This window comes from Drosophila elegans, unplaced genomic scaffold (assembly GCF_018152505.1).
Source record: "Drosophila elegans isolate 14027-0461.03 unplaced genomic scaffold, ASM1815250v1 contig_149, whole genome shotgun sequence".
Classification (NCBI taxonomy): Eukaryota; Metazoa; Arthropoda; class Insecta; order Diptera; family Drosophilidae; genus Drosophila; species Drosophila elegans.
The window spans coordinates 24,379,059-24,403,074 of NW_024545513.1; the positions used below are offsets into that span (position 1 = coordinate 24,379,059).

At 39.5% G+C, this 24,016-nt stretch overlaps 6 protein-coding genes across 6 annotated transcripts; 4 read left to right on the forward strand and 2 right to left on the reverse strand.

The window, feature by feature from the left end:
- Positions 1–4,258, reverse strand: LOC108148160 (homeobox protein extradenticle). The gene is made up of 5 exons (XM_017275057.2): positions 4,078–4,258; positions 2,350–2,643; positions 1,700–2,018; positions 1,364–1,622; positions 1–1,288 (listed from the first exon to the last, which is right to left on the reverse strand). Exons 2-5 carry the CDS (start codon positions 2,612–2,614, stop codon positions 1,001–1,003), a joined length of 1,131 nt encoding a protein of 376 aa, XP_017130546.1. The 5' UTR covers positions 2,615–2,643; positions 4,078–4,258; the 3' UTR covers positions 1–1,000.
- A 1,084-nt stretch (positions 4,259–5,342) lies between these two features.
- On the forward strand, positions 5,343–9,470 carry LOC108148159. The gene is made up of 4 exons (XM_017275056.2): positions 5,343–5,478; positions 5,897–6,154; positions 7,995–8,091; positions 9,035–9,470. The coding sequence occupies exons 2-4, from the start codon at positions 6,133–6,135 to the stop codon at positions 9,081–9,083; spliced, it is 168 nt and encodes a 55-aa protein (XP_017130545.2). The 5' UTR covers positions 5,343–5,478; positions 5,897–6,132; the 3' UTR covers positions 9,084–9,470.
- A 116-nt stretch (positions 9,471–9,586) lies between these two features.
- On the forward strand, positions 9,587–11,480 carry LOC121466737 (eukaryotic translation initiation factor 5). Its single transcript, XM_041710659.1, has 3 exons — positions 9,587–9,855; positions 9,943–10,416; positions 10,488–11,480. The coding sequence occupies exons 1-3, from the start codon at positions 9,643–9,645 to the stop codon at positions 11,175–11,177; spliced, it is 1,377 nt and encodes a 458-aa protein (XP_041566593.1). The 5' UTR covers positions 9,587–9,642; the 3' UTR covers positions 11,178–11,480.
- Positions 11,481–12,347: 867 nt separating this feature from the next.
- LOC108148120 (NADH-quinone oxidoreductase subunit B 2) lies at positions 12,348–13,327 on the forward strand. Its single transcript, XM_017274969.1, has 2 exons — positions 12,348–12,434; positions 12,488–13,327. The coding sequence occupies exon 2, from the start codon at positions 12,495–12,497 to the stop codon at positions 13,158–13,160; it is 666 nt and encodes a 221-aa protein (XP_017130458.1). The 5' UTR covers positions 12,348–12,434; positions 12,488–12,494; the 3' UTR covers positions 13,161–13,327.
- Positions 13,328–13,975: 648 nt separating this feature from the next.
- LOC108148182 (solute carrier family 25 member 46) lies at positions 13,976–15,838 on the reverse strand. The gene is made up of 5 exons (XM_017275087.2): positions 15,671–15,838; positions 15,505–15,612; positions 15,269–15,423; positions 14,869–15,208; positions 13,976–14,807 (listed from the first exon to the last, which is right to left on the reverse strand). The coding sequence occupies exons 1-5, from the start codon at positions 15,700–15,702 to the stop codon at positions 14,036–14,038; spliced, it is 1,407 nt and encodes a 468-aa protein (XP_017130576.1). The 5' UTR covers positions 15,703–15,838; the 3' UTR covers positions 13,976–14,035.
- Positions 15,839–17,194: 1,356 nt separating this feature from the next.
- On the forward strand, positions 17,195–22,779 carry LOC108148162. The gene is made up of 4 exons (XM_017275059.1): positions 17,195–17,428; positions 17,674–18,059; positions 18,831–18,942; positions 19,014–22,779. The coding sequence occupies exons 2-4, from the start codon at positions 17,894–17,896 to the stop codon at positions 22,663–22,665; spliced, it is 3,930 nt and encodes a 1,309-aa protein (XP_017130548.1). The 5' UTR covers positions 17,195–17,428; positions 17,674–17,893; the 3' UTR covers positions 22,666–22,779.
- The last annotated feature ends 1,237 nt before the right edge of the window (positions 22,780–24,016 follow it).

Below are 24,016 nucleotides of genomic sequence, written 5' to 3' on the forward strand. Positions count from 1 at the left end.
TAACAACAACATGTATTATTTATTTATTTGATATACATCGTATACATGGTTTAGTTTCGTATTGTTCAAGTTAAAAATTTCGTACAGATTTAAATTTAGTAAACACTATTTTGCTGTCGTATACGTACTGTAGCCAAAAAGAACCGTCATAGTATGATTTACACATGCAATATTTGTATATACCCGCAAATATAGGTAAATGTATTAAAATATATTTATACACAGCTGCGGTCAAAGTAAAAGCACTGAAACTATGCCTCCATTCTTTGTAAATATATCGTATACTATTAGTTAATTTGAGTTTCTTTGAATATGTTTTCAATGGTTAATATATAAGCTAATGGTGTCCTACAGAAGTCTCTGCATTGATTATAAATCTTTCAAGAATTTATGTTACGACTTAACTCCGATATCAGTTGGGTCAAAAAGTATACTTGCTTAAAACAAAAATTACGTATTTATTTATTTTACAGTTTACATGTTGCAAACATGCTAACATTTGTATCAATAATTAAAAGCATATATATGACCGTAATACCTTAACGGTATATACTGCTTAAATTGTTGAATAGCTTCGGGTTTTAGTCAGGAAACTGAGCCATTTAGAAATACATTTTGTTATCGTACTAATTTTTTATAAGAAGCAATGTTTTCGACATAACAAAATCTAGCAAACACAATTTAGTTGAAATCTTTCTTTTATTCTACTCACGTATGTCTATCTGAACTATATCTAAATTTAAAGGAATTTTAAGCTTAACTGACTGATTGCAAAAAAAAAAAACAAGGAAGCGTAGTTAAACAGTTGTGTTTAACTTCGGGATTGTTGGTCCTAGCAAAAGAGCAAATATAAACTGTATTTTGTATAAAGAGTGCATCTTACAAGCGCCCTAAGAAAACATAATTAGGAAGAAACTGCATGATAGATTTTCAGTGCAGTTATTTTGACCGCAACTGCATGAGGGAGTCTCCGATTCGGAGTGGTTCACAGCCCTGATCCTCAGGGGCTTAGATCCTGGTGGAGATTGGGATCATATCCACCCATGCTGTTGTCGTACGGTTGCTGCTGGTCGTAGCCGCCCGAGCCCATTGGATAGCCCATTGAATCCTGCGGGGGAGCGGGTGACATCATGGGTGTGGTTGTCCCACTCGGAGGACCAGCCATGGAATACGGTGAAGCGCCTGCAGCCTTCTTAGCCGCATACAAATTGGCCTCCTCTTGTGCCTTTCCAATGTTCTTCTTATAGCGAATTCGCTTGTTGCCAAACCAATTGGATACTTGGGAGACCTGGCGCAGATGAGTGGGTAGTGTTGGGCATTATAACATGCTGAAATAGAGCGCAAAATTAAGTTAACAACTCACCGTTATGCCACATTTTCGTGCCAACTCTTCTTTGGCCTCTTCGGATGGATATGGGTTACTCAAGTGACTGTAGAAGTACTCATTGAGAATTTCGGATGCCTGCTTACTGAAGTTACGGCGCTTACGACGAGCGTCCAAGAAACGCGAACGTAGAATCATTACAGCCTCACAGGTCGACTGCTTCAACTGCATTTGTATGGAACTAAACTTTTTGTGAATGATCTGCACCATTCGTTCAATTTCCTTTGGTGTAATCGGTCTGAAATAGTTATGCCGCACCGGAACTTTAATTAATATTTAAATCTACCACACAAATTCGCGCTTTATACTACTGACCTCGTGCGGCTCTGTTCACGTAAAAGATTCATAACATGCGTGGTGAATTCGTTGCATGCCTGCTCATATTTCTCCAACTCTTGATGATATATTTGACGAATCTGTGCCAGCTTGGCACGGTAGTCGGAATGCTCAATGGCATTGTCAGCACCATCTATGGACAAGGATCCACCCTGGCTGGCCGCAGCAGCAGATGCAGCAGCCGCTCCGCCACCTCCTTTTTCGGGTCCTGCCACGCCCTCGGCAATAAGCATGTTGTCCAACCTCATGAGTTGCGGATCTGGTGGCTCCTCCTCCTGAGTATTGCGAATTGAAAGGACTAGAAAAATAGGAAGCCATTTTTGTTGTTAGGAAATAAGAAAATTATTGTTAATTTAGGCTAGCCAAAGTTAGTATACCTTTCGAGTTGAATATGTTTTGAATTTTTAACGTGTTTTTAATTTTCAAAACTAAGGAAGTTCTCTAGATTTTCGGATCGTTCTTATGGCAGTTTAGTACTTATGAGTCTGCCATTGATTTAAGGACTTACATACATTGTTTTGTATTATTTATATTGTGTACATGCAATTTCATATTAAATTACCAATTTGGGAACGATCTGCCCTATAGGTATTTATAAAGTTCTATTGAGATTAATATTTGGAACATACCAGTCTTCTCCTTAATTTCGCACAGTACAGAGAACAGTGCCGGCTTCATCCGGTGACAGTTAAGCGTGTGTTTTCTGGCTTGTGCCTCGTCAAGCGATTGTTCCGAAATGCTCATTATTTGTTGCAATATCTCGCCAATGTCCTTTTGCTTGCGCACCTCGTTTTCGCTGCCAGTATTTTGACCATCGTCCTGGCCAGACAAACCATATCCTTGTGGCGCCATCATGCCACCGGTGTGAGCCAACATGCGATTTGGATCCTCCATGACTCACCAAATAATTTCAGCACTTATTTCTGTAATGAAAACAAACACCAAAAATATAGTAAATAATGCCAAATTTCATAATAAAGCTAAGCTTACATCAAGCTGTTATCCGAACAAAGTGTACACAAAAATATAATAGAAAACACAATCTTTAATTTATTGTCAAGATGTATTTTCAGAGCACTGTGTATTATATTGCTGCCTACCTGAAAATTTTAAGACCCATTTTCTTATCTTCGTCGTAAGCTTAAAGTAAGTTAAACACTGGAAAGTTTCATTTAAGGCAAAACAAAGAAGTTGCTTAATGTTTCCTTGACACAACCAAAAAAAAAATTAATTCTTCTCTGATACCAGTACATACGATTATTAAGAAAAATAATGTCACTTGACTGATAAATATTTTTTTAATAATTTTTTAGAGCTTACAAATTTGTAATCTTTTTCTGAGGACGCCCTAACAATGTCTTCGAAAGATTTTAAAGTTTCTTAGACCTTTTTTTTCATATGGTCGGGTCGGTTTTATGAAGATACTTTCAAATCTTATTTAGCCATGGAAAAAGCTAATCTTCAAACAATTTTACCTAAGAAAAGATCTTAAGCGGATTTGAAAACAAAAAATTTGGCTTTGATTTGATTACTCCATTTGAAACAAATACTTTTGTTTAATTACACCCCGGTATATTGATTTTATTGGTATTTTTTTTACGTTTATTTGCCTTATCTCTATATGTACTTTAAGTTGTGAGCCATTTTACATCCAATTTTTAAGATAAAAAAACAAGCAGTTCAGAAATACAAGAAATTTGCTCTTTTCAACAAGAAAACGACCTATTCTTCCATTCCATTTAATATTTACAAGACAGTTGTTTATCCGATTGGAAAAAATACTGTGTTCAAAGCACTAAGAAGTAAATTCAATCAAAATGCGGCGAGTAGAAATATTGAAAAATCATGGTAAACGCAATAATCACCTGTTCCCAAAATTATTAAACTTTGGGCTATTTGTTGTTATTAACTTTTATGAAAAAATAAGACATCCTGTACATATTTGCTGTAAAATTAACACTTTCTAAATTATTTATCCAGCAATAAAGAGATATGATGCCGAGTGTAAGCACAACGTATAATGTACATACATACATATATACACATGTAAGTACGTATGATTCGTGGTAGCAGAACACCAAAAATAATCAAGCTTCGGTAAAACCTGCCCAGGTAAGTATGTACATATGTACATGTATGCATGTATACATGCTCTTTTTTGGTTAATTATTTATCTTTATATTGTTTAAAATGGTTTAAAAACTATTGGGTTTACATTTTGGGTGTTTATTACGTCAGAATATAATTCTAAACTGTTTATAACGAGATGTATAGTACACATCGATATACATATGTATGTAAACATGTATCTATTCATGTAAGTATTTAGAAGCGTCCATTTGGTATTGGGTACTCACGAGTTTTCGTCGTGATTGCCTTTAATATATATTTGTTGAGCGAGTCGTCTATACCATTAGATTCACAATAATTTAGCGGCACATTTTTTGCCGATTTAAATATCCGCAAGTATATAAAAATATTATTTTTGTAAAACAACGAAATGAAAGTACGTTCTGTATACTCAGAAAAATAAATCGATATGAAAAAGGTAGTCAAAAAGTATGAAAATATCGATAAATATTTACTGTAACGAATATATTTTTAACAACTTATTTTTATAGCCGAAACAAAATAAATCGATATTTTTATATTATTTTTATAATAGCGTATGTACACTGCCGCATGGTCTTTTCCGATTCGTTCTGATCCCCATTCAACTCATCTTTCAAAAACATATAATGTCGGATCTAATGACAAAATTACAAAGTTATTGGACAAGTATGCAAACGTTTAGTTGATTACTTAATAATATAATTAATAAACTCTTAAATTGCGTAACTAATCAATATTCATGAAAACACGATAATAAAATCCAATAAACAATTCCAGAATCGTACAGAGCGCAGTGGAATAGTTGGGATTTTTTTTATCTGCCATCCAAATTTTCAGTGAGCACACTTTTTAGAGTGGTCCTTTGTATCATTTAATGCTCTTGACCAATAAGCTTAAATTTATCAGAATTAAAAAAACTTACAACTTTTCTGTTTACAAATTCCAGGCTGGCTTAGCACTTCGCCTCCAGCTGAATTGACTATTATGGTGATTTAAAGCATATTTGTAATTTATGCCAGCTGGGTTAAATTAGAATGTTAATTAATTGCGTTAATTTCACCGTTCGTAATGTTTTATGACATATTTAAAAAAAAACGAAAGATTTCGTTTTTAGATCAGCTCGGTTCCTTTTCTTAAAGAGAACCTTATTTGAAGTATTTGAAACTGCCATCCCGGCAACAAAATAGTAAAACTCTTTTAAATCTAGCAGAAAATCAACAAGTTTTAATAATTTTAATCGTGCAGTTATGGGATAAAATGGGTAATTTTTTACATTAAAAATATACAGACAAATTATTAAATAAAATGTTGAGCAGAAAACGACACTCATTAAGCATTTGTATTCGACACTTAGAGGAATGCCCAAAAATATATATAATTTATTTTCCCCAATTGTTTCTTTATTGCGCTGTACCAAAATGATGTAAAAATATTAGTGTGAAATATGTATAGATAATTTTCAACATATTTTTGACCAATCGATAATCATTGAATGCACCCCTACGTAAGTCATTATATTGTGCAGTGACGTAGAGTCGTATGTTCATCTTTGGAGAATATATATTCCTGAATGGTTTATTAAGCAAAATTATTAATTTACTTTGATTGTCACAAGTAACGCGTTAATGTAATATTGAAGAAAAAAGGTATAGAAAAGTGAAAGAGTTTAACGAACACAACCTCAAAAGTTTAAATGGCGTGGCTTCCATCCATATGTAAATGCATACGTGCATGAAAATATACATTTATTGGGCAAATAAGCTTCCCATTACTTTTAATAACGTTGTGTTAGGCTTACGTCCGATAGGAATTTAACTTAATCTATAAATACAAAAAATTATCGTTTGAATTAAAAAACTATACTTTATATTTCATGCAATACATACTTTATACGTTTTAATACATAAGAAAAAATATATATATGTATGTACTTGCGTATTATATTAACCTTTTTTTTTTAACTAAATAGTTGAGTAATGTAATGTCAGCAATGCAAAGTATACCGAGTGGTATACATATGCTCGTTCATGCGCATTCCTAATTTTATTTTCTTTCCCTTTGCAGAAAAGTTGAGACCAAATTTTCAATTTGTGCGATTTAGGCGCCCCTAGTAATATTAGCACTGGATCGCTGATAAAACCTACCAAATTCTTGTGAAAGAGCGATTTGTTTGTTTTTCATTTATATATTTTTTGAGTCAATTTCCGATTGACTTAACGAAGAATACCCGAGAGTAAGATATCTTTGTCTAATTTGCGAACTGGCATTGCGCACCCCAAGGAGGGGAAACAAAATCTTATATGACTTTTGAAAGATACGGTGGTAAGTAACAACGAACCCATTAAATCGTTAAATCCCTTTGCATTCCACATCTATGTATTTAATTACTATTCGAGAACATATGGCGATTTGCAGTGTTAAATAGTACAAAAAAAAGTGCGAGGGAGTGAAGTATTTTGTGTTGTTTTTTGGGTTGCTTCCAAACTTTTCCATTATATGGTAACTAAAATCAACCCCATTTAATTCCAGTAATTTCTTCAAAACAAAAATATAAGTGCATTATAATATCGACCAAAGTAGGAAACAAGATTTAGTTTGTGTTTTAAGCTTGTCTCGTGCTCAACTTTGTTATTATTTTTAAAAATTATAACACCATGCAAATATTAAGTGTTTCTTATATATATTATAGCATACAAAAATGCATTTGATTTTATTCTCTACCTTTAAAGCCACATGTGGAACAGAAGAAATGGTTCACTTGAGATAATATTTTTGCCAAGTGTTATGCACCGGGTTCCCTTGGTCTTTTAATACCAACCCGTATCTTGCACACAATCGTTTAAACATATATTTTGACAATAACTACAAATTACGGTAACCAGAACGAAAAAAAGCACGTCAATAAAGTCAGTTAGTAGCAAAAAAAAAAAAAATGTTGATGCACGAAGTTTAAATACCCTTGCTATTTTAAAATAAATTAACATTCAATATTGATATAATACGTATATTTATTTATTTTTTGTTGTTCCTATCCTAGCGCTACACTAGTCACTACAAAAAACAAAGTTATGCCTATTTTACGTTTACTTTTTGATATATGCGTTCGATTTTTATAAAACTAAAAATGCAATGTTATAAAAATCTATAAAAGTACAGAGCTATCTTAAGATCTAACGAGTCTCATAACCTTTTTTCGGTGTTTAAAATATTAATTAATGTGTTATTGTAATTTTCGATAGCCTGAAATAAAACTTATTTGAAATGGTCGTGCAATTGTTAAAACATCTTTGCTTATAGAGAATCCATATCTAGTGCTGTTTATTTGACATGATCATAAGCAAAATGCTGAAAGAATACGAACAAGTTAAACTACAATAGCACAAGCAATATCAAACAAAAAAAAATCGCAATTTATATTTAAGGAAAGCTACAGAAGAAGAAATTTTAATAATATCGCGTGCTCAACACCACTTTCCTTATTGTGCGTGTGGTTTTCTATCTACATTTTAATCTCATTTTTTTTTTTTTTAGAAAAACCATGCCAACACAAAATTGTTACTGTTTTTATTGAGGTCTGACAAAAAAGATTTATAAAACTTATGGTTTAATATGCAGGTGTTGTTGATTTGATTTAAACTTAATGCCAATGCTTCGTTTTTTTATTGGGATAAGAAGAACTGGGAATTGAATCTAAAGCGGTATGAAATAGTTGTCAGTTTAACCAAATTATCAGTATTCAGTAGAACATTTTTGAGAAATATCTACCCAAATTTTCTGCGTTAACCTTTATTTTGCGGGTGCCCTCGTTCCTCTTCTTTTTAAAAGTGAATCTAAAAAAAACTTAGTCGTAACATTATTCTGTAAAGTTGATCGGAAAATAAATGGAGCTAAGTGCACCGCCCTTTACTGTGGTTCGGTTTTTCGTTGAAATAAGCTCACATTTAAGCGACTTAAGTTTCATGCGGGAGTATCCTCATCAGATCTCAAATTTTCGTAGTGGTCGCCTTCAAGAAAGTGTCTGTTTGTTTATAATTGTATAATTGAATAAATGTATAAATGCATTGTGGGTTTGAGCAAGCTTAAGTACACATTAACTCTCGCGTGCTTAATAGCTCAAATGCAGTAACTGTTAGTTATTTATTCATGAAATTGTATTTTTCAGAAACACCAGCAAAAAAAACCGCACTTCTAATTCAACAAAAACGGAGTAAAGGGTTCGAGCTGTGCATGAATTCAAAAGGGCGAACCATAAGTCACCGGTAAGTCAACGACATAGTTATAATTATCAATTTTTAGGCGCCTTCCAATTTTCTTTTGAATTGCAAGTTCTCTGTGCTTACAAAATACCGAACTCGGAATTCAAATCAAATGGGATCAAAATAAAAAAAAAAACACCCAATTAATTCTCAAACGAATGTTGCTTTAAAATGTTTTTGACTCTTAGTTTCAATTCAGAGCTTTGCTTTTTATCAGGCTATCAAATTCAAGAGAATTTATTTGTTCGGTCATTGCAACTTTGAGTTTTTGGCTCACAATTTAAAACTAAGTAGGCATTATGCGGTCACATGCAATCACTGGAAGAAAATGTAAATATTTTTCATCGATTGAATTTTAATTTTTAAATATTTTTGTAACATGACCATAAGATGTCTAGGTTTGTAATGGACTTAAGGAAATTATTTCATAGCACCAAATCCATGTAATACCCGTCGAAAATTGATTAAATATCTGAGGAAAGACAACTAGGTGCTAAATTATAATTGCATTGACCAAATAATTTAAATTTTCTTCGCTGCATGTAGATTTATGAGACATTTATTTTATAGTTTTTACATTTCGTGCTAGCAATTATTTAAGCCAAAAGTTTGATTACCTTCAAAAAACGCAACGAAATGCTGGCAAGTGATGGGGCTGTTTAAGGCTATGCAATATAGAAAACACAACCCCAACGTAAAAAATAGTCCAACACACGTAGTGTTTCAGTTTATAGGGTATTGGGGTCATTCGACTAATTTAGTGAAACAGAAATTGTAATTTTTAAGGTTATATATGTAGTGTTTAATTGCATCAGTAAACTCGTATAGGACTCGTGTTTTATTGCGAGAAGAACCGATTAATGGGTGAGATGAAACTGTAACAACCCTTTCTTTTCCGATTTCTGTATAGCGACTTACAAAATCTTTTGAAATTTTGTTTTTACAGGACTTCGAGTAACAGACATCGGAAGTTACAGCCCTTCAGGTACACATGAGCCTGTTGTTTTGCCATTTTTTAAAGACTTAAACTGGTAAATTTACAATATAAATAAATATATATATATATAAATACATATATATATATATAGATATATATGTATATATTTAATTAAAGAAATAGAATAGCTGAATATTTACCAAGGCAAAATTCAACCAAAGCTTCAGCAAAATAACATCAGAGTATAATACCTTTGCGAAACAATTTAAAGAAAATTGTTCTCACGCAATTCTTACTGAATCTACAAAACAAACAAATTATGTACACCGTTGTTTAATTAAAGCACAATTAATTCGCGGTACCGGTTGGATATACCAATTCATGCTTATTCTCAGTACATTTGTTAAGTGAAAAGCGGCGGCAATACAAAAAAAAAAAAGAAAATTTAATGAACGGAAACGAAAGTTGGAAAAATCACAAACTAGCGAAGAACGTGAAGTCAATAAAATACCATCCACATACAACCAATAGATACCACTGGCCTCCTCTATTAGTAACATCATTACCCGAACAATAAGCCAAATTAGCATTATCCTTGGACCCAAAAAGCTTACAAAATGGCCACCGTAAACGTCAATCGCAGTGTGACGGACATCTTCTATCGCTATAAGATGCCACGTCTGCAGGCAAAGGTAGAAGGCAAGGGCAACGGCATCAAGACCGTTCTCGTTAACATGGCTGAAGTGGCTCGGGCCATAGGTCGACCGGCTACCTATCCGACCAAGTACTTTGGATGCGAGCTAGGCGCCCAGACTCTGTTTGATCATAAGGTAACGTAACATAACGTAACTAGTGAATTCCAATTCCCGACCTAATTCAGCTGTATCTGTATGTGCTGGTTAAACATTTCATTGCAGAACGAGCGCTTTGTTGTGAATGGATCGCACGATGTGAACAAGCTGCAAGATTTATTGGATGGCTTTATTCGCAAGTTCGTGTTGTGCCCCGAATGCGACAACCCGGAGACCAATTTGACTGTATCTGCCAAGAACCAGACTATCTCGCAGTCATGCAAGGCATGTGGCTTCCATGGCCTGCTGAAGGTCAACCACAAAGTGAACACGTTCATTGTGAAAAATCCTCCATCGCTTAATCCGGCCGCCCAAGGATCGTCCCTTACCGAGGGCAAACGCGCTAAGAAGCAGAAGCAAAAGAACGATAACTCCGATGGATCCATATCGAATAACTCTTTGGCCAACAACTCCGGCGGAGAGTCGGATGGCGGCAATGGAACCAACCAGGCTATTCAAACCGAGGCGGAAATAAGCGCTGCCATTCCGGAGAAAAACAAAGAGGAGGACGATGAAGGATGGAGCGTCGATGTTTCGAAGGTAAGGTGTTTCAAATTCTTAGAAATATTTTCGCTTGCTTATTGAACTATAACAATTTCCGCTCCCATTAGGAGGCTATACGTGCTCGTTTACAAGATCTGACAGATGGTGCCAAGGGCATGACTATTTCCGATGACTATGATAAAACTGAGAAAGAGCGCATTGATATTTTCTATGAATTAGTGAAGGACAAGCGGGACAAGAAGCAATTAGATGATATAGCAATTCATAAGGAACTGTTCATCGAAGCCGATCGTTTGGATATTCTTAACAAGGCTCCACTGGTCCTAGCTGAGCTGCTTTTTACTGAAAACATCATCAAGGATGTGCATAAAAACCGTAACTTGCTTCTTCGCTTCACGCTTAATAATACAAAGGCACAGCGATATTTAATTGGCGGAGTTGAGCAAACAGTTGAGCTACATACAAGTACTCTAATGAGCAAGGTGGCTGGAATCTTTAAAATATTATATGATTTGGACATACTCGAGGAGAAGGTCATACTGGAGTGGGCACAGAAAGTCAGCAAACGACATGTTTCCAAGAAAATTGCTGCTGAAATACACGAAAAAGTGATGCCGTTCGTCCAGTGGCTTAAAAATGCCGAAGAAGAATCCGAATCCTCTGAGGAGGAGGAGGATGAGGAGGAGTTTGTCGAATCTGATGAATCTGATAAAGAAGGAATGCGAAGGGACAAATACCGCGCTAACCCCAACCAGGCGGAGCCAGAGGAAGACGCTATCAACATTGATGACATCTAAAACAAGCTGCTTCCCATCCGGAGTTTTTTGGAAAAGTAAAATCAAACAAACGCAATCTGCAAATTCAAACTGAAATATAAATTAGCGAGTTAAATCATCAAGTGGTTTTTGATTTTTAGTTTCTACGAGTGCTCATTGTAAAATCCATTAGGCACCCGGTATCTTTACTTTGATTTATCGCTTTACTTACCAATCAATTGTTAGCAATACATTACCCAAGTCGCTGTAACAATAGACGATAACTGAACTTAATTACACCAACACATATATTACAAAATAAAGGAAAAATGCAAAAGCCCTGTACTTTTGTCGCTTTGCAAAGGTTTTATTTAAATTACCTTTCTTAATCCGAGTAAACCCCATTCTTGATCAGTATCAACATAATATATGCTTTTAAACTCTAGTTCTAGTTTTGAGTCCTTTCTATTAGGTTGGTATCGGAGTCGATTATGCAGCTTTCATGGAATTGATCGGAAGACCTATGGCTGTAATCTGGTATTATTGGTTTTGAATGCAACTTTAAATTTTGATAAGCTGATACGATTACGTTTCTAAGCAACAAAGATGATACTATTTTTGAAGGAACCACTGTTGAATCTGTATTTCTGGGGCAGTAAACCATTGGAAACCTCCAACTATCTCATGTCGGGTAGATAAAAGCTAACGCCCTCTAAAATAATGCGTAAACAATTTTTCTAAATCAACATTCTATCTCGTTTTCTTCTTGAGTAAAATGTTATTTTGATAATGCAAACAGATCACGCTTTTTTTCATAAAAGTCTACAAAAAAAGAGCGTAAGTCTTGAGTCATAATCTTTTAATAATACAATTTTATTTAAAATCTTATTTACAAACAGTATTGCTGCGATGTCTGTTTAAAAATTGTAAAAAATTAATCAACATAAGTGTTTAATTGTTCAACTTTCCCGAAATTTCGTGTTTGACTTTGGATTTGCGTTGGTTGACAAGGAATGTTTTTCCTTGAAAATAACAGTGCTAAGAGGTGCACTAAAAATTAAACATGCTAGTAGGGTGAAACAAAAAGAAATTGGAACATCCGGATGTGCCAGTGCGGGAACAGGGTATCCACTCTGAAAATTGATGACCGATGTGTCGCATTGGGAACGAAGTATTAGATAATTAGTTGGTATATTTTAGTATATTTTGGTGCAGCAGTTGGTATATTTCAGCAGTCCAGCGGCGGGCATACCATACGCATCTCCTATAAATTGACTTAGGTTGAAGTTACATAAATAGGTATTAAATGTTTAAATGCACTAGCCGTAGATAACTTTACGATTGATTTGCAGGACCAACATGCTGCGTTCGGCGATCATGTCATCGACCCTGGCCAAGGGCCTTCAAAGGATGGCCCAGGGCAACTCGAATGCACTGTCTGTTGTGCCCGCACTGAATATGGTTTTGGTGCGCCAACAACAAACCCTGCCGCTCGCCGAAACGGCGCAGAACTTGCCCAAGAAGGGTTACTCTCCGTTCGGAACCAAGCAGTCCTCCGTCGCGGAATGGTCATTGGCCCGGCTCGATGATCTCCTCAACTGGGGTCGCAAGGGTTCCATTTGGCCCCTGACATTCGGACTGGCCTGCTGTGCCGTCGAAATGATGCACATCGCAGCTCCGCGATACGACATGGATCGCTATGGTGTCGTTTTCCGTGCATCCCCGCGTCAAGCGGATGTCATCATCGTGGCTGGCACTTTGACCAACAAAATGGCACCGGCATTGCGAAAGGTCTACGACCAAATGCCCGAGCCACGTTGGGTCATCTCGATGGGAAGCTGTGCCAACGGCGGTGGCTACTACCATTACTCGTACTCCGTGGTCCGCGGCTGCGACCGGATAATCCCCGTCGACATCTATGTGCCTGGTTGCCCACCCACGGCGGAGGCACTCATGTACGGAGTCTTGCAGCTGCAGAAGAAAGTGAAGCGGATGAAGACCCTCCAGATGTGGTATAGGAAATAAGGCAACGATGAAGAGAACTTAAATTTAAAATGTGCAACATAAAACGACATACACTTTTATGAACAGAAGTCATATTAAATATTGTTCTGTTAACGTTCAGTTGTTGTATATATCATTTTTGGATCAAACGGATAATACAAATAAATGGCTTTCGATACAAAAAAGGATATTTCGAGCTGTGCTTCTATATCTCAACAGCTGGCTTAAATACAAAGTTGGCATTTTAAAAAAACTAAAAAAAAAACAGCTATTTCCTATGAAGTAATTTATTTGAAGTCTTGTAATCGTATTTTATTCATAGGTTTTGTTTTGAACAAATACTTCATTGACAAAAACAAAAATAACTCAAATATAATGCATATTTATTTTTGAGCAAAACAAAATATACATCATGTTAAATTTGCGGTTTTTGTTTGCATAGACCTGTAAAACGACTTCAACGTTACCAACCATGAAAATAGTTTTTTTTTAATTGAATCCTTTCTTTTTAAGTTTTTAACTTTTTAAAAGGTATTTATGAACGGTTTGGCCTAAGAATTGAGTGTAGAAAGTTTTAAATTTTTATTTATTTTTGCTCCACAATTTTAGTTTTGTTTTTGTATGTCGGTTTTAAGTCATTGAGTTTTGGATTTGAGAAACGCATCGATAATTATAATCAACTTTTGCAGTTTCAGATTTTAAGTTTAACTGGTTTAAACAGTTTTCTATAACATTTTTTCTTTACACACTTTCTTCCGTCTCTTTCTTTTTGTGCATCTCTTTCTATTGTTGGTCGAAAACTATTTGCCATGGGATCTAAACAAAAACACACAGACTTCGACAATTAAATGATTTCATATAATTTACATATGCATAATAATTGGACTAGCAATTAACTAATCTAGTGAATTCTGTCCCACGCTGTTGTCCTCCATTTCGGTGCTGGAAATGCTCGGCGACAGTGTCGTGGACCTCGAGCAAGCAATGCCATCGAGGTTATAGTACTGCACTATTCGAGCCGGTGGTCGATTGGATATGACCTCAGCTATTTGATTCACAACCCATTTGGCCAATTTGATGACGGCAACGTGTGCCACGAATTGCAGGATCATTGCTCCGAATCCCTTGTACAGACCACAAACTCCCTCCGAAACAATTGTGGTTTGGTAGCAATCGACAACGCCTTGGTAGTTTGTCAGGATGGGGACCACGTCATAGCCATTGTCGAGGTTGTCGATTATAGTTCGTGTGCCCTGCAGTTGCAGGCGATGCAGAATTGTTTCGAACGGAAAGAAGATGGCCTCAGTGGTCAGTATGGCGATGAGGTTTGCATACACTTCCGCATTCTGATGCTCCAGCGAACTATCGTGGAACTTTCCGCCCTGGCTGTCCTGCGACTGATTCGTTATTCGCCGCCGCATGATGCGAGATGAGACGCCGCGTATGACCAAGTTGAAGAGATACTTGGTGATGCCGAAGGAGACACTTGGGCCGATTAACGCCCAGGCAGGCAGCATGCGTCCTTTTTGCGGTGAACTCCAGTAGAAGAGCCGCAGGCTTCCCTCCCGAAAGACGTCGAAAAGTCCGGGTTTTTCGCTGGCTATGTCGCTCTGCACAGTCTCAACGAGGGAGGCGGCATGAAAGGGCACCACCAGCCCAATGCTTATGCTTTAAACGAATCAAGAGTTAGGGTATAGTGATAACGGGCGAAAATGGCAATACCATATACCATTTAAGGAGTATGTGCTGTCCAAAGCGCTTCAATGTGGTTCGGCTATTCACCTCCTTGGGCCAGCTGGTGCACTTCGAGATGAAGTCGTCTATGGCCAGGGTCATGCCGCGCACCAGGAGGCAGCTGCCCACGCCCTTCCACAGCGTGGTCAGTCCCTGCCGACGGTGCAGATGGACGATGCTGGGCAGAAGTGTGAAGGGATGCAGATGGTAGCGCCTGGAGGCATTGTAGACCTGGCATTGCCGACGCAGCACTATGAACGGATGGCTTAACAGGTTCTCGGTGACCAGGGAAACCCACTGAACGCCCATGACCAGGTACTTCCGAACCGATGTATCTGTAAGATGGATATATGTGCGTATAATTGCTTGCTGACACCTCCAACCTTCGACCTCACCATCTTCTTGAGCATCCGAGTATTTGTCCAGCACTTTGTGCTTTCCCAACGGCAGCGATAGGGCGGCATGCTCTGGATTAAGATATTGGATTCTGTTAATGGCATCTTGATCGGCATTAATATTCTCCACCATCGACTTCTCGCGGCGATCGACGCTGATTCGATGGAGTGGTCATAGGGGAATTTATATAATTTAACTGATGGATGAAGCACACTTGGGTTTGGTTTCTACCAACCTGCTTCCCAGGTGTTTGCTGGGGCTATAGGTCGTGGGCAAGTCCCTAGATCCCGGATGTCCCTTCTCAGGGTGCTGCTCGTCGTGCAGTCCACGCTCCGCTTGGAATCTATAAATGGATGTTATTTATTAGAATGCTATTATTATGTATTAGGTCACATACGTACTTTAAGCTAGAGTAGTTATTTATGCCCGCCATAACTATGTTCGCGTCCGCTTTTGCAGTTACGGGGAATCGTTATCTATATTATTGTTATAATTATTTTCAGGTAGGGTTGAGAAGTGTTTTAAACATAACAAATTGTTTTGAAGTAAATGGCAATATGAGAAATAATAAATCGAAAGAGTTCATAAAGCATTATCGATAAAAAATAGTCCACAAAAGGCCTTATACCGTATTCCCACCGAGACGCATCTATGGCAAATTAAGCTTTTGCCGTGCTAAATGTTTCTTTTCCGAAAATCAACTCTTCACTTTTAAAAGAAACATTAATCTATGCGTATCATAATTAAATCGACAAACGATTTACTAACCACTATTTTACGAAAATAAACAATATAATAAATTTAAATAGTACGATAAATTTACTTCCAAATAGTTGATATTATTGAAATGTTCATGTGAGTTTTTATACCGCATTACATTGAATTTAAATAAATATATATAAACATAGTAAAAAAATGGCAAACACCAAGAGCTTAAGCCGGCTAAAATTCATAAAAAAATAAAACTAACAGGTCATAAAAAAAAATAAAATAAACAAAATAATATATTCACTTCCGTCCGATGAATTTACAAGCGTCAGAATCATCAAGTTCAAACAATTCCCAAACCTTTTTTGTTTAATGATAGTTCATAATGTTTTGCCGTGCAAAAAGCTTCCAACTAGTCCGTCATCTAAAACTTACGTTCCCAATTCGACAGTCACACAGACAGATTCCAACATTTTTATGCCCTTGCAGAGGGTATTATAATTTTACAGTGAAGCAGACATCTCCGACCCTATGAAGTATATATATTCTTGATCAGTCCGTCCGTCTGTCGGTCCGTTTCTACATAAACTAGTCTCTCAGTATTTAAGCAATCTGCATAAAACATTCCCAAAGGTTGACTTTCTGTTGCAGGTAGTACATAAGTCGAAACGAGCCGGATCAAAGACTATCGCATATAGCTATCATACGAACAATCGGAAAAATTAAATAAAAAAAATTGATAGCTTTGCTGTTTTGTAATTTTTTTTATTAGTTCTTAGAGATAAAGTAATAATTAAATATTTCAGAATTACGGTTTAAATTTCATTAGAATCGAACGACTATATCATAGAGCTTCCAAGGATCAATTGGAATATTAAAATAAACAAATACAAAAAAAGTTGAACTTCTCAATTTTTTTTTTTTTTTGGACATGGTAATAATTTGATAGTTCAGATTTACGATTTTACAATTAACTTGACATTTTAAAGAATGCGTCGTCGCATTTGACAAATGTATTAAATCTTTAAATACATTTTTTAAAATTAAAAATGGAATATTGTACTTAATAACCATGTGTTGGATTGATCACTTTAATATTGAAATAATACGTATATAAACCTATTTAAGCAAGGCCTAACCAGACCAGTTGTCCGATAAACGATAATATTCAATTGAGCCAGTGTGCGCAGTGGCTCATATTTCAAGGATAATGAAAAAATACTAAGTTTAGGGCAAAACGCCATTGGAGTGGAGTGTAAATATGTCCTTTGGATACCGGATTTGTTTTTTATAGGGCTTTTTTGATAATTATAGAATAGAATAGGACGATTGTTTTTGGTGATAGGGTTTTTTCTACTTCAACATTTAAAGGATACAACATGAAACTAATCCAAAATATAGTGATGAATAAATAACGAATGCGAGGACTTGCACCCCCATTACTTCTTAAGGTGAGTTGTTTTTGGGTGAAACTATAGTAATAGTAATGGTAATAGTGCTTAGAAATTTTATATCGAGTTCCTGTTCGGTGGTTTTGGTGGTTGAAAGAGACCCCTTTCGGGCTGCGCAGAAATGTCAACTCGGTGCAATATCCTGTTGCCAACCAGATAATTGGCCAGCAACGGTCCTCCTTCCGAGCATGCTCCGTGTACATATATACCGATGACTCAGTAGGTATTTGTATTTTCGTTTTTAGGTCAAACTGCATCCGATTATTCTGCCATTTACTCTGCTGTCGGCAGCATATCCTAAGGAATAATATGGAAAATTATGATTGTCAAATGGGAAAAATATAATAATATATGTAAATATATTGAGCGACACTTCGAGTACGGATAACTCCAAAGAACCAAAGGCGGCGGCTCAAACTACATAGTTTCGACGGTTAGTGAAATAAAAGAAGAGTTCCCAATAGAATGACGACCACCAGTATGTGCAAGAGGCTATCCTCGGAAGCAGCACCCACTGGAATAGCCACAGCGGTCTCACCAGCAAAGCCTCCAGAACACCCATCCCAATCCCAGGGCACATCGGTTATTTGCGAAGAAGTATTTGACGATGCCTGTTTTCCTTCATCAGAGGGTGAGTTTTCCGGAACGACTCCCACCCGTTCCCAATTTTCAATGTGTTAATAATAATATGTAAATGCATTGTAACATGGACCCTTTTTAAGGAAAAAATAATGTTTAAGAAAAAATGATCTTATTTTGTTTTTATTTCCGAAAACAAAATACTCGGTGTATTTAATCGAATTTTAGAGGGTGTAACAATTTTAGTCAGACTTTTCAGTGAACAAATATACATTAATATGTGGGAGAGATTTTATATAATAAACTTTTTTGCTAATCTTATTATGGTTAAAAGACCATGGCTTAAAGAAGTAACAAAAACATCCAGTTCAAGTGGTGAGCTCGAGCTCTCTTCTTAAATTAAAGTAAGCAAAAGTAGAAAACTTTTCGGTGGCAATCCCTTTTCTACACAGGAAAAAACAATGCTTTAAATGGTGTTGTATAAAAGTGACAAGTTAGAAATAAAATGCAACAATATGCTTTTTGCCAATAAAGCACTTTCCAAAGAAGAGGAAATATAATTGTGTATGTGACCTACTCAGCAAAATCACGTTTTTTTTACCAGCTAGAACCTATTGGGAATTACAGCGTCACAGAGCTAAAGAAAATGTAATACTATTTCAGGGCATGCTGATTTAGTCACCATCGAATTACTGGCAATATCTTTAATATAAATTTGTATTTGAATATTGAAATACGGCTTGATTTGCATGTTTGTTCCCCCGAATTGATTTTAAAGGCTTTCTGCTGTGCTATTGAAGTTATATTTATGTTTTCTTTATAGAAATTAACGAGTACGCCTCTCTGCTTGGAATCGATCATCATCGCGAACAACATTTGCTTTATCTCGCGAAGGAAGGATTGATGGCCGCATTGCCATTGGATTGGAAAATATGGTGAGCTATTGATATTTTTTTAAAAAACGATTTCTTAGCATGATACTATTTGTATTTGTATTTCCTCACAGCTACTCTGAGGAAAAAAATGGTCACTACTATCACAACACGCGCACCAAGGAGTCGCAATGGGATCATCCCCTCGACGCCATATACCGCGATTTGGTGAATCAGGCGCGGGAAAGGGGATTGGAACCCACTGCGGTGGGGGAAACCATGCCAGTTGTTGACACCTCCGACGATCTGTCGCAGTTGGACTCCGGAATACGCAGTATGCAGGGCATCGAGGATACGCCCTCCTCGCCCGCCCCCTTGCCCCTGAACAATTTGAGGAAGTGGTCGATGGCCAATAAGGCCGGCTTTTTGGGTCCAAGTATATTGAGCGCAGGTAAAAATCGATTTTTGGACTCTGGCCCCAAGGATTTCGGACGTTTCTATCAGCTGGGTTGTGATGTAACCAGGACCAAGCCTCAAATCGCGAACAAGCAGCCTCCGAACAGTTCGCAATGGAACGGAAAGCCCGAGGGCACTGAGGAGCACGACATTTCGCTGGCAGAGCAGCGCAAAGGCGTTGGTGGTAAGGTGTCGAACACCATATCGATGTTGCAGAAGGCCCACCGCCAGTCGGACGGCGATGGGTACACCTCGCCCTCGGGAGTCAAGGGCATTCTGCGCGACTCCAGCATGACCGACATAAACCGAAGACTGGATCGTCTTGAGCCCACGTTCGAGGCGGAGGACAAAAAGAGTGTGCGATTCAATCTCGATCAGGGACAGATTGTGAGGAGATCCCCGGAGGAAACCGCATCTGCACCGAAGACTCCGGACCTTAAGTCTCCCGAAAACTCGGAGGATGACGACGCGGACGACGTTCAGGTGGTAATCGAGGACGATGCCGATGTCGATGTCGATGGCAAGGAGCAGACTGCTGACCCAGTGGCAGAGGACTATCTACTGTGGAACGAGCAGGGTGGCGTCTACAACCTGAATCCCTTTTTGTTGGACTCGTGCTCATCGGTGCCCGGCGAACCAAACAGCAAGACGAACGACAGTGAGGCACCCAAATTGTTCTACGACGACACGGACTCCGACTCGAAGGGCAGCTCGGTGCGCAGCTTTATCATCAACAAGTCGGAGCAGGAGTCGCAGTCCCTGCTGGCGGGCAACAGTGCCTGTGCCTTCGACTTGGAGGAGCTCGGCCGAAAGCACAGCTACGAACTGGAGCAGCTGCAGCTGAAGTCTGCGATGTCGGGCAACTCGGATGGCGCCGGCCAGGTGGGCCAAGTGGGCCAGGTGGATGAGGCTCAACTGCAGAAGGACTGCGACACCGTGAGGCGGGAACACGAGGCCAAGTTGAAGCGATTCCGGCACGAGTACGATCTCCGTCTGACCTCGCACCAGCACAAGCTGGAGGAAGCCTTCGAGCTGCAGATCGACAAGTATCGCGCCCAACTGGAGCGCCAGCTGCAGAGCAAGCGCAGTCTGGTGGTCAGCGAGCACAAGGCGCGGATCGACACCCTGCAAAGCAACCACGACGAAATCCTCCGCGAGCTGGAGCGCGAGCTGCACAACGAGGAGCAAATCGTACGGCGGGAGCAGGCCGCCCGGCTGGCCCAGCTCCGCGAGAAGCTGGCCAGGGAGCTGGACGCGGAGAAGCAGCGATTGCGGGAGAAGGGCGAGGAAAGACTCTACGAGAAGGTGCGCGGCGAGAAGCGCCTGCTGGAGGACAAGTACCGCTGCCTCAAGGAGAAGTATGTGCGCCTCAAGACGGACGTCAAGCTGTCCCTCGAGCGACGCAACCGTCGACGGGAGGCCCAGGTGCTGCCCCAGCACAGTCAGCAGCACAGTCAGCACAGCCACAACACGAACAATAGCAGCAAATCGAACACCGAGATGGAGCGCTCCATTTACTACAAGGCGTCGGCGCAATCGGGGAATAGCGAAAACCGCTCACTCAGCTACTCGGATCAGGCCATTGCCGGCGAGGTGAAGGTGAAGCCACCAGTGAAGGTGAAGCCAGCGGTGCCCCACAAGGGTAACCACCTGGCCAAGACGTACCACGCATCGTGCATCAGGCAGTTGCAGCTGCAGGACGACAACACCTCCATTAGTCAGTCCGACACGACGCTGTCGAACACCTACAACAACGGACGCTACGGACCATCGCCGTTCCTCAAGTCGGCCAGTGGTGTGCTGTCGGCGCGGAGCGACAATGGCAACTCGGCCCGGGAGCTGGATGCGGCGGCGGCGGCGGCGGCGCTGGAGAAGAATAACAATAGTAGCCAGGCGAAGGAGACGGGCAGGATTGGGTTTTCGCGCACCAAGTCGGCGTCGACGTCACGTCTCAACTCGGATACGGGCTACAAGGGGGAGCGAGCCTGCACTCCGGTGGAGAGCCTGCGACACCAGCTGCAGAAGCTGGAGGCTCTGGAGGATCAGTTCCCCGAGAACACACTGGAGGCGCCCTACCATCTGCGCTACCCGTTCACGGACATCTCCATTAAGCCGAATGGCGTGGGCTCCGAGCTGGAGTTCTTTAAGCATCGCATCCATCTGGAGCGGGACTCGGTGCGGCGGGCCAAGGAGTCGCTGAGGACACAGCGCACCAACTTTCGGCTGAGGCAGCGCGAGATTGGCCAGCAGCGGAAGAGCACGGCGCTGTCGCCGCCGAAGCACTCCATCGACCAGCTCATCCAGGAGGAGAGGGAACTGACCGAGATGGAGGTGAATCTGCATCGCACGCGCTCCTTGCTGGGCGAGAAGATCATCCGGCTGAGGCATCTGGAGCAGAGCCTGCTGCGCATCTACGAAAAGGAGAAGTCCATTCTGGACGTGGGCGCCATGGACGATGCGGCCACGCTCAGCGATCTCTCGTCGCACTCCAGTTCCGGCTTCAGCAGCACCGAACTGGCCAGTGCGGCGGAGTTCCACAAGAAGAAGGAGTACTACCAGCAGGAGTCGAACGAGTGCATCGAGAACCTGGAGATCCTCAATGCCGAGATCCGCGAAATTCTCGACATATTTGGCCAAAAGCAGCACGAGTCCTCATCGGGTGCAGGTGCAGGTGTAGGTGCAGTTGCGGGTGCGGGCATGCCCATGATGTCGCCACGAGATCTCGGCTGGTCGCATGTGCTCAAGCATCAGCACTCCGCTGGATCTGTCCAGCTCCAGACCAACAGTGCCGCACCGGTGCACTTCACCATGGCGGATGAGCTTGAGGTAGGCAATGGCTTGGGTGGGGCACATGCCATCCACATGCCCCACTCGATACCCACGCTGGCGGATCGCTTGGAGACCTACCGCCAGTTGGCAGCCGGCCGGATGCAGAGCTCCATGGGTGCGGCCATCCTTACGGCCAACACCATCGTGTCGCAGAGTCCGCGTGCCGTGAACTACACCACCTGTTTGGTGGAACGCACCCGGGATCTGCGCAACTGGCTGCGCCAGGCCAAGAACGAGCATGACTTCCTGGTGAACATGGGCATTCAGCACGGACAGCACGGACCGAGCGGACCGATCGGACAGGGCGGACAGGGTGGACAGGGTGGACAGACGTCGGTGGCCGGAATCGGAGAGCCTGGCCAGCCGCTGGTGGCCAGTGCCAGTGCCAGTGGTAGTGGTAGTGGTAGTGGAAGTGGAAGTGCCAACGCCAGTGCATCCACCACAATCAACTCGTCTACTGCTACTGTAGGCAGTTCCGCTCGCGGAAAACACGATATCTAAATCTTAAAGCAAAGCATGGGGTAGTACATACATATTTGAATTCATAAATACTCATAGTTACTATTTGTGATCTTTTGTTTGTCTGGTAAAACTTAATTAAAACTAAGAAAATCACTTCGCAGTCTTTGCATTGGCTTTATATGGCGAAAAAGGAGGATTGTTGTCTGGTCGACTTTTCTAATTTACAATATACATACATATATTATTGCTCATTTGAAACTGCATCAAACTATATTACAAAATTGAGAGGTTGTTGATATTCTATTTTTAATAAATATTTTTTTTAAGTGAGTGAACATAATTTAAAGGTAAAATATTAATGCAAAAATCATCTTAAGCTCTTGATGTTCTGGCATTTCAGTTTTACACATTCTTATTCGAACCCTAATAAATATCAAACAAAAACACCTCTTAACGAGGTAAAAAAATTCATGACGATCGCACCTTTAACATATAAAATATCTGATATGAAATTTTGTGACGAAAAATTAATAAGCTTTCGACTAAATGAATACACTTTTTAAATGTTTCCATTCGGGTCGCTTCATCCAAATATATCATTTATTTAGTATGTTGAAGGTGCGATCGTCACGAGTTGTTTTACCTCGTTAAGAGGTGTTTTTCTTTGAAATATAATCAAAATTCCTCAATATTATTATCATGTTTTAAAAACAATTTTATTTTATTTTGACAAACTACGTTTGGAGCAAACTTTGGCAAGCCAAAGTTTATGTACCTGTGCAGCTATTCCAAAAATTCAATATTTTTTAAAACAACAATATTCCGATTTTTATGCTTTTATTTTTTAGAAGCAGCTATTTGATATCGTGGTCTGATTTGAATAAAATTGTAATTATAATTATGAAACAATAAACCATTACTTTCTATCGAAGTATATTCAAATTACATGAAAAACAGCCAAATTATAATTTTTCATATGTTTTCCCGAGTGTTCCTTTGGGATCTGTATGATATAGTCGTCCGATCTGACTTCACGATTTTCAACTTATAACTGTTCAACTCCACGCTATTCAACTCAATCACTGCTTAACTCGACGCTTTTCAACTCATCACTGTTCAACTCCACGCTTTTAACTCATCACTGTTCAACTCCACGTTTTTCAACTCAATCACTGTTCAACTCCACGCTTTTCAATGGAAGCTCCATTGCCCCTCCATTGCTTTCGCTTTTCTCATCCTTTATCCCTTTTCTGATTTCCTTGATAAACTGGGCTACCACCGTAGGTTGGACTCCCTGATCGATTAGCTGGATGCAGATTTTAAGGGACTCTTTGCTCAATCCAGTGTCACACATTTCGGAAATGCAAGCGGTACGGTTAAACGGTTTTCA

What these genes read in the sequence shown, in the direction of transcription:
- LOC121466737 (XM_041710659.1), top strand. Translation starts at nt 9,643, where the DNA reads ATGGCCACCGTAAACGTCAATCGCAGTGTGACGGACATCTTCTATCGC. An exon ending in AGACTCTGTTTGATCATAAG is followed by an intron (nt 9,856 to 9,942) that starts GTAACGTAACAT and finishes ATTTCATTGCAG; the next exon opens with AACGAGCGCTTTGTTGTGAA. An exon ending in GGAGCGTCGATGTTTCGAAG is followed by an intron (nt 10,417 to 10,487) that starts GTAAGGTGTTTC and finishes CGCTCCCATTAG; the next exon opens with GAGGCTATACGTGCTCGTTT.
- LOC108148160 (XM_017275057.2), bottom strand. Translation starts at nt 2,614, where the DNA reads ATGGAGGATCCAAATCGCATGTTGGCTCACACCGGTGGCATGATGGCG. An exon ending in CGAAATTAAGGAGAAGACTG is followed by an intron (nt 2,019 to 2,349) that starts GTATGTTCCAAA and finishes CTATTTTTCTAG; the next exon opens with TCCTTTCAATTCGCAATACT. An exon ending in CGTGAACAGAGCCGCACGAG is followed by an intron (nt 1,623 to 1,699) that starts GTCAGTAGTATA and finishes TAACTATTTCAG; the next exon opens with ACCGATTACACCAAAGGAAA.
- LOC108148162 (XM_017275059.1), top strand. Translation starts at nt 17,894, where the DNA reads ATGACGACCACCAGTATGTGCAAGAGGCTATCCTCGGAAGCAGCACCC. An exon ending in CTGTTTTCCTTCATCAGAGG is followed by an intron (nt 18,060 to 18,830) that starts GTGAGTTTTCCG and finishes TTTTCTTTATAG; the next exon opens with AAATTAACGAGTACGCCTCT. An exon ending in CCATTGGATTGGAAAATATG is followed by an intron (nt 18,943 to 19,013) that starts GTGAGCTATTGA and finishes ATTTCCTCACAG; the next exon opens with CTACTCTGAGGAAAAAAATG.
- LOC108148182 (XM_017275087.2), bottom strand. Translation starts at nt 15,702, where the DNA reads ATGGCGGGCATAAATAACTACTCTAGCTTAAA. An exon ending in AATAACTACTCTAGCTTAAA is followed by an intron (nt 15,613 to 15,670) that starts GTACGTATGTGA and finishes ATCCATTTATAG; the next exon opens with ATTCCAAGCGGAGCGTGGAC. An exon ending in AGCAAACACCTGGGAAGCAG is followed by an intron (nt 15,424 to 15,504) that starts GTTGGTAGAAAC and finishes CCATCGAATCAG; the next exon opens with CGTCGATCGCCGCGAGAAGT.
- LOC108148159 (XM_017275056.2), top strand. Translation starts at nt 6,133, where the DNA reads ATGACTTTTGAAAGATACGGTG. An exon ending in GACTTTTGAAAGATACGGTG is followed by an intron (nt 6,155 to 7,994) that starts GTAAGTAACAAC and finishes TGTATTTTTCAG; the next exon opens with AAACACCAGCAAAAAAAACC. An exon ending in GGGCGAACCATAAGTCACCG is followed by an intron (nt 8,092 to 9,034) that starts GTAAGTCAACGA and finishes TTGTTTTTACAG; the next exon opens with GACTTCGAGTAACAGACATC.
- LOC108148120 (XM_017274969.1), top strand. Translation starts at nt 12,495, where the DNA reads ATGCTGCGTTCGGCGATCATGTCATCGACCCTGGCCAAGGGCCTTCAA.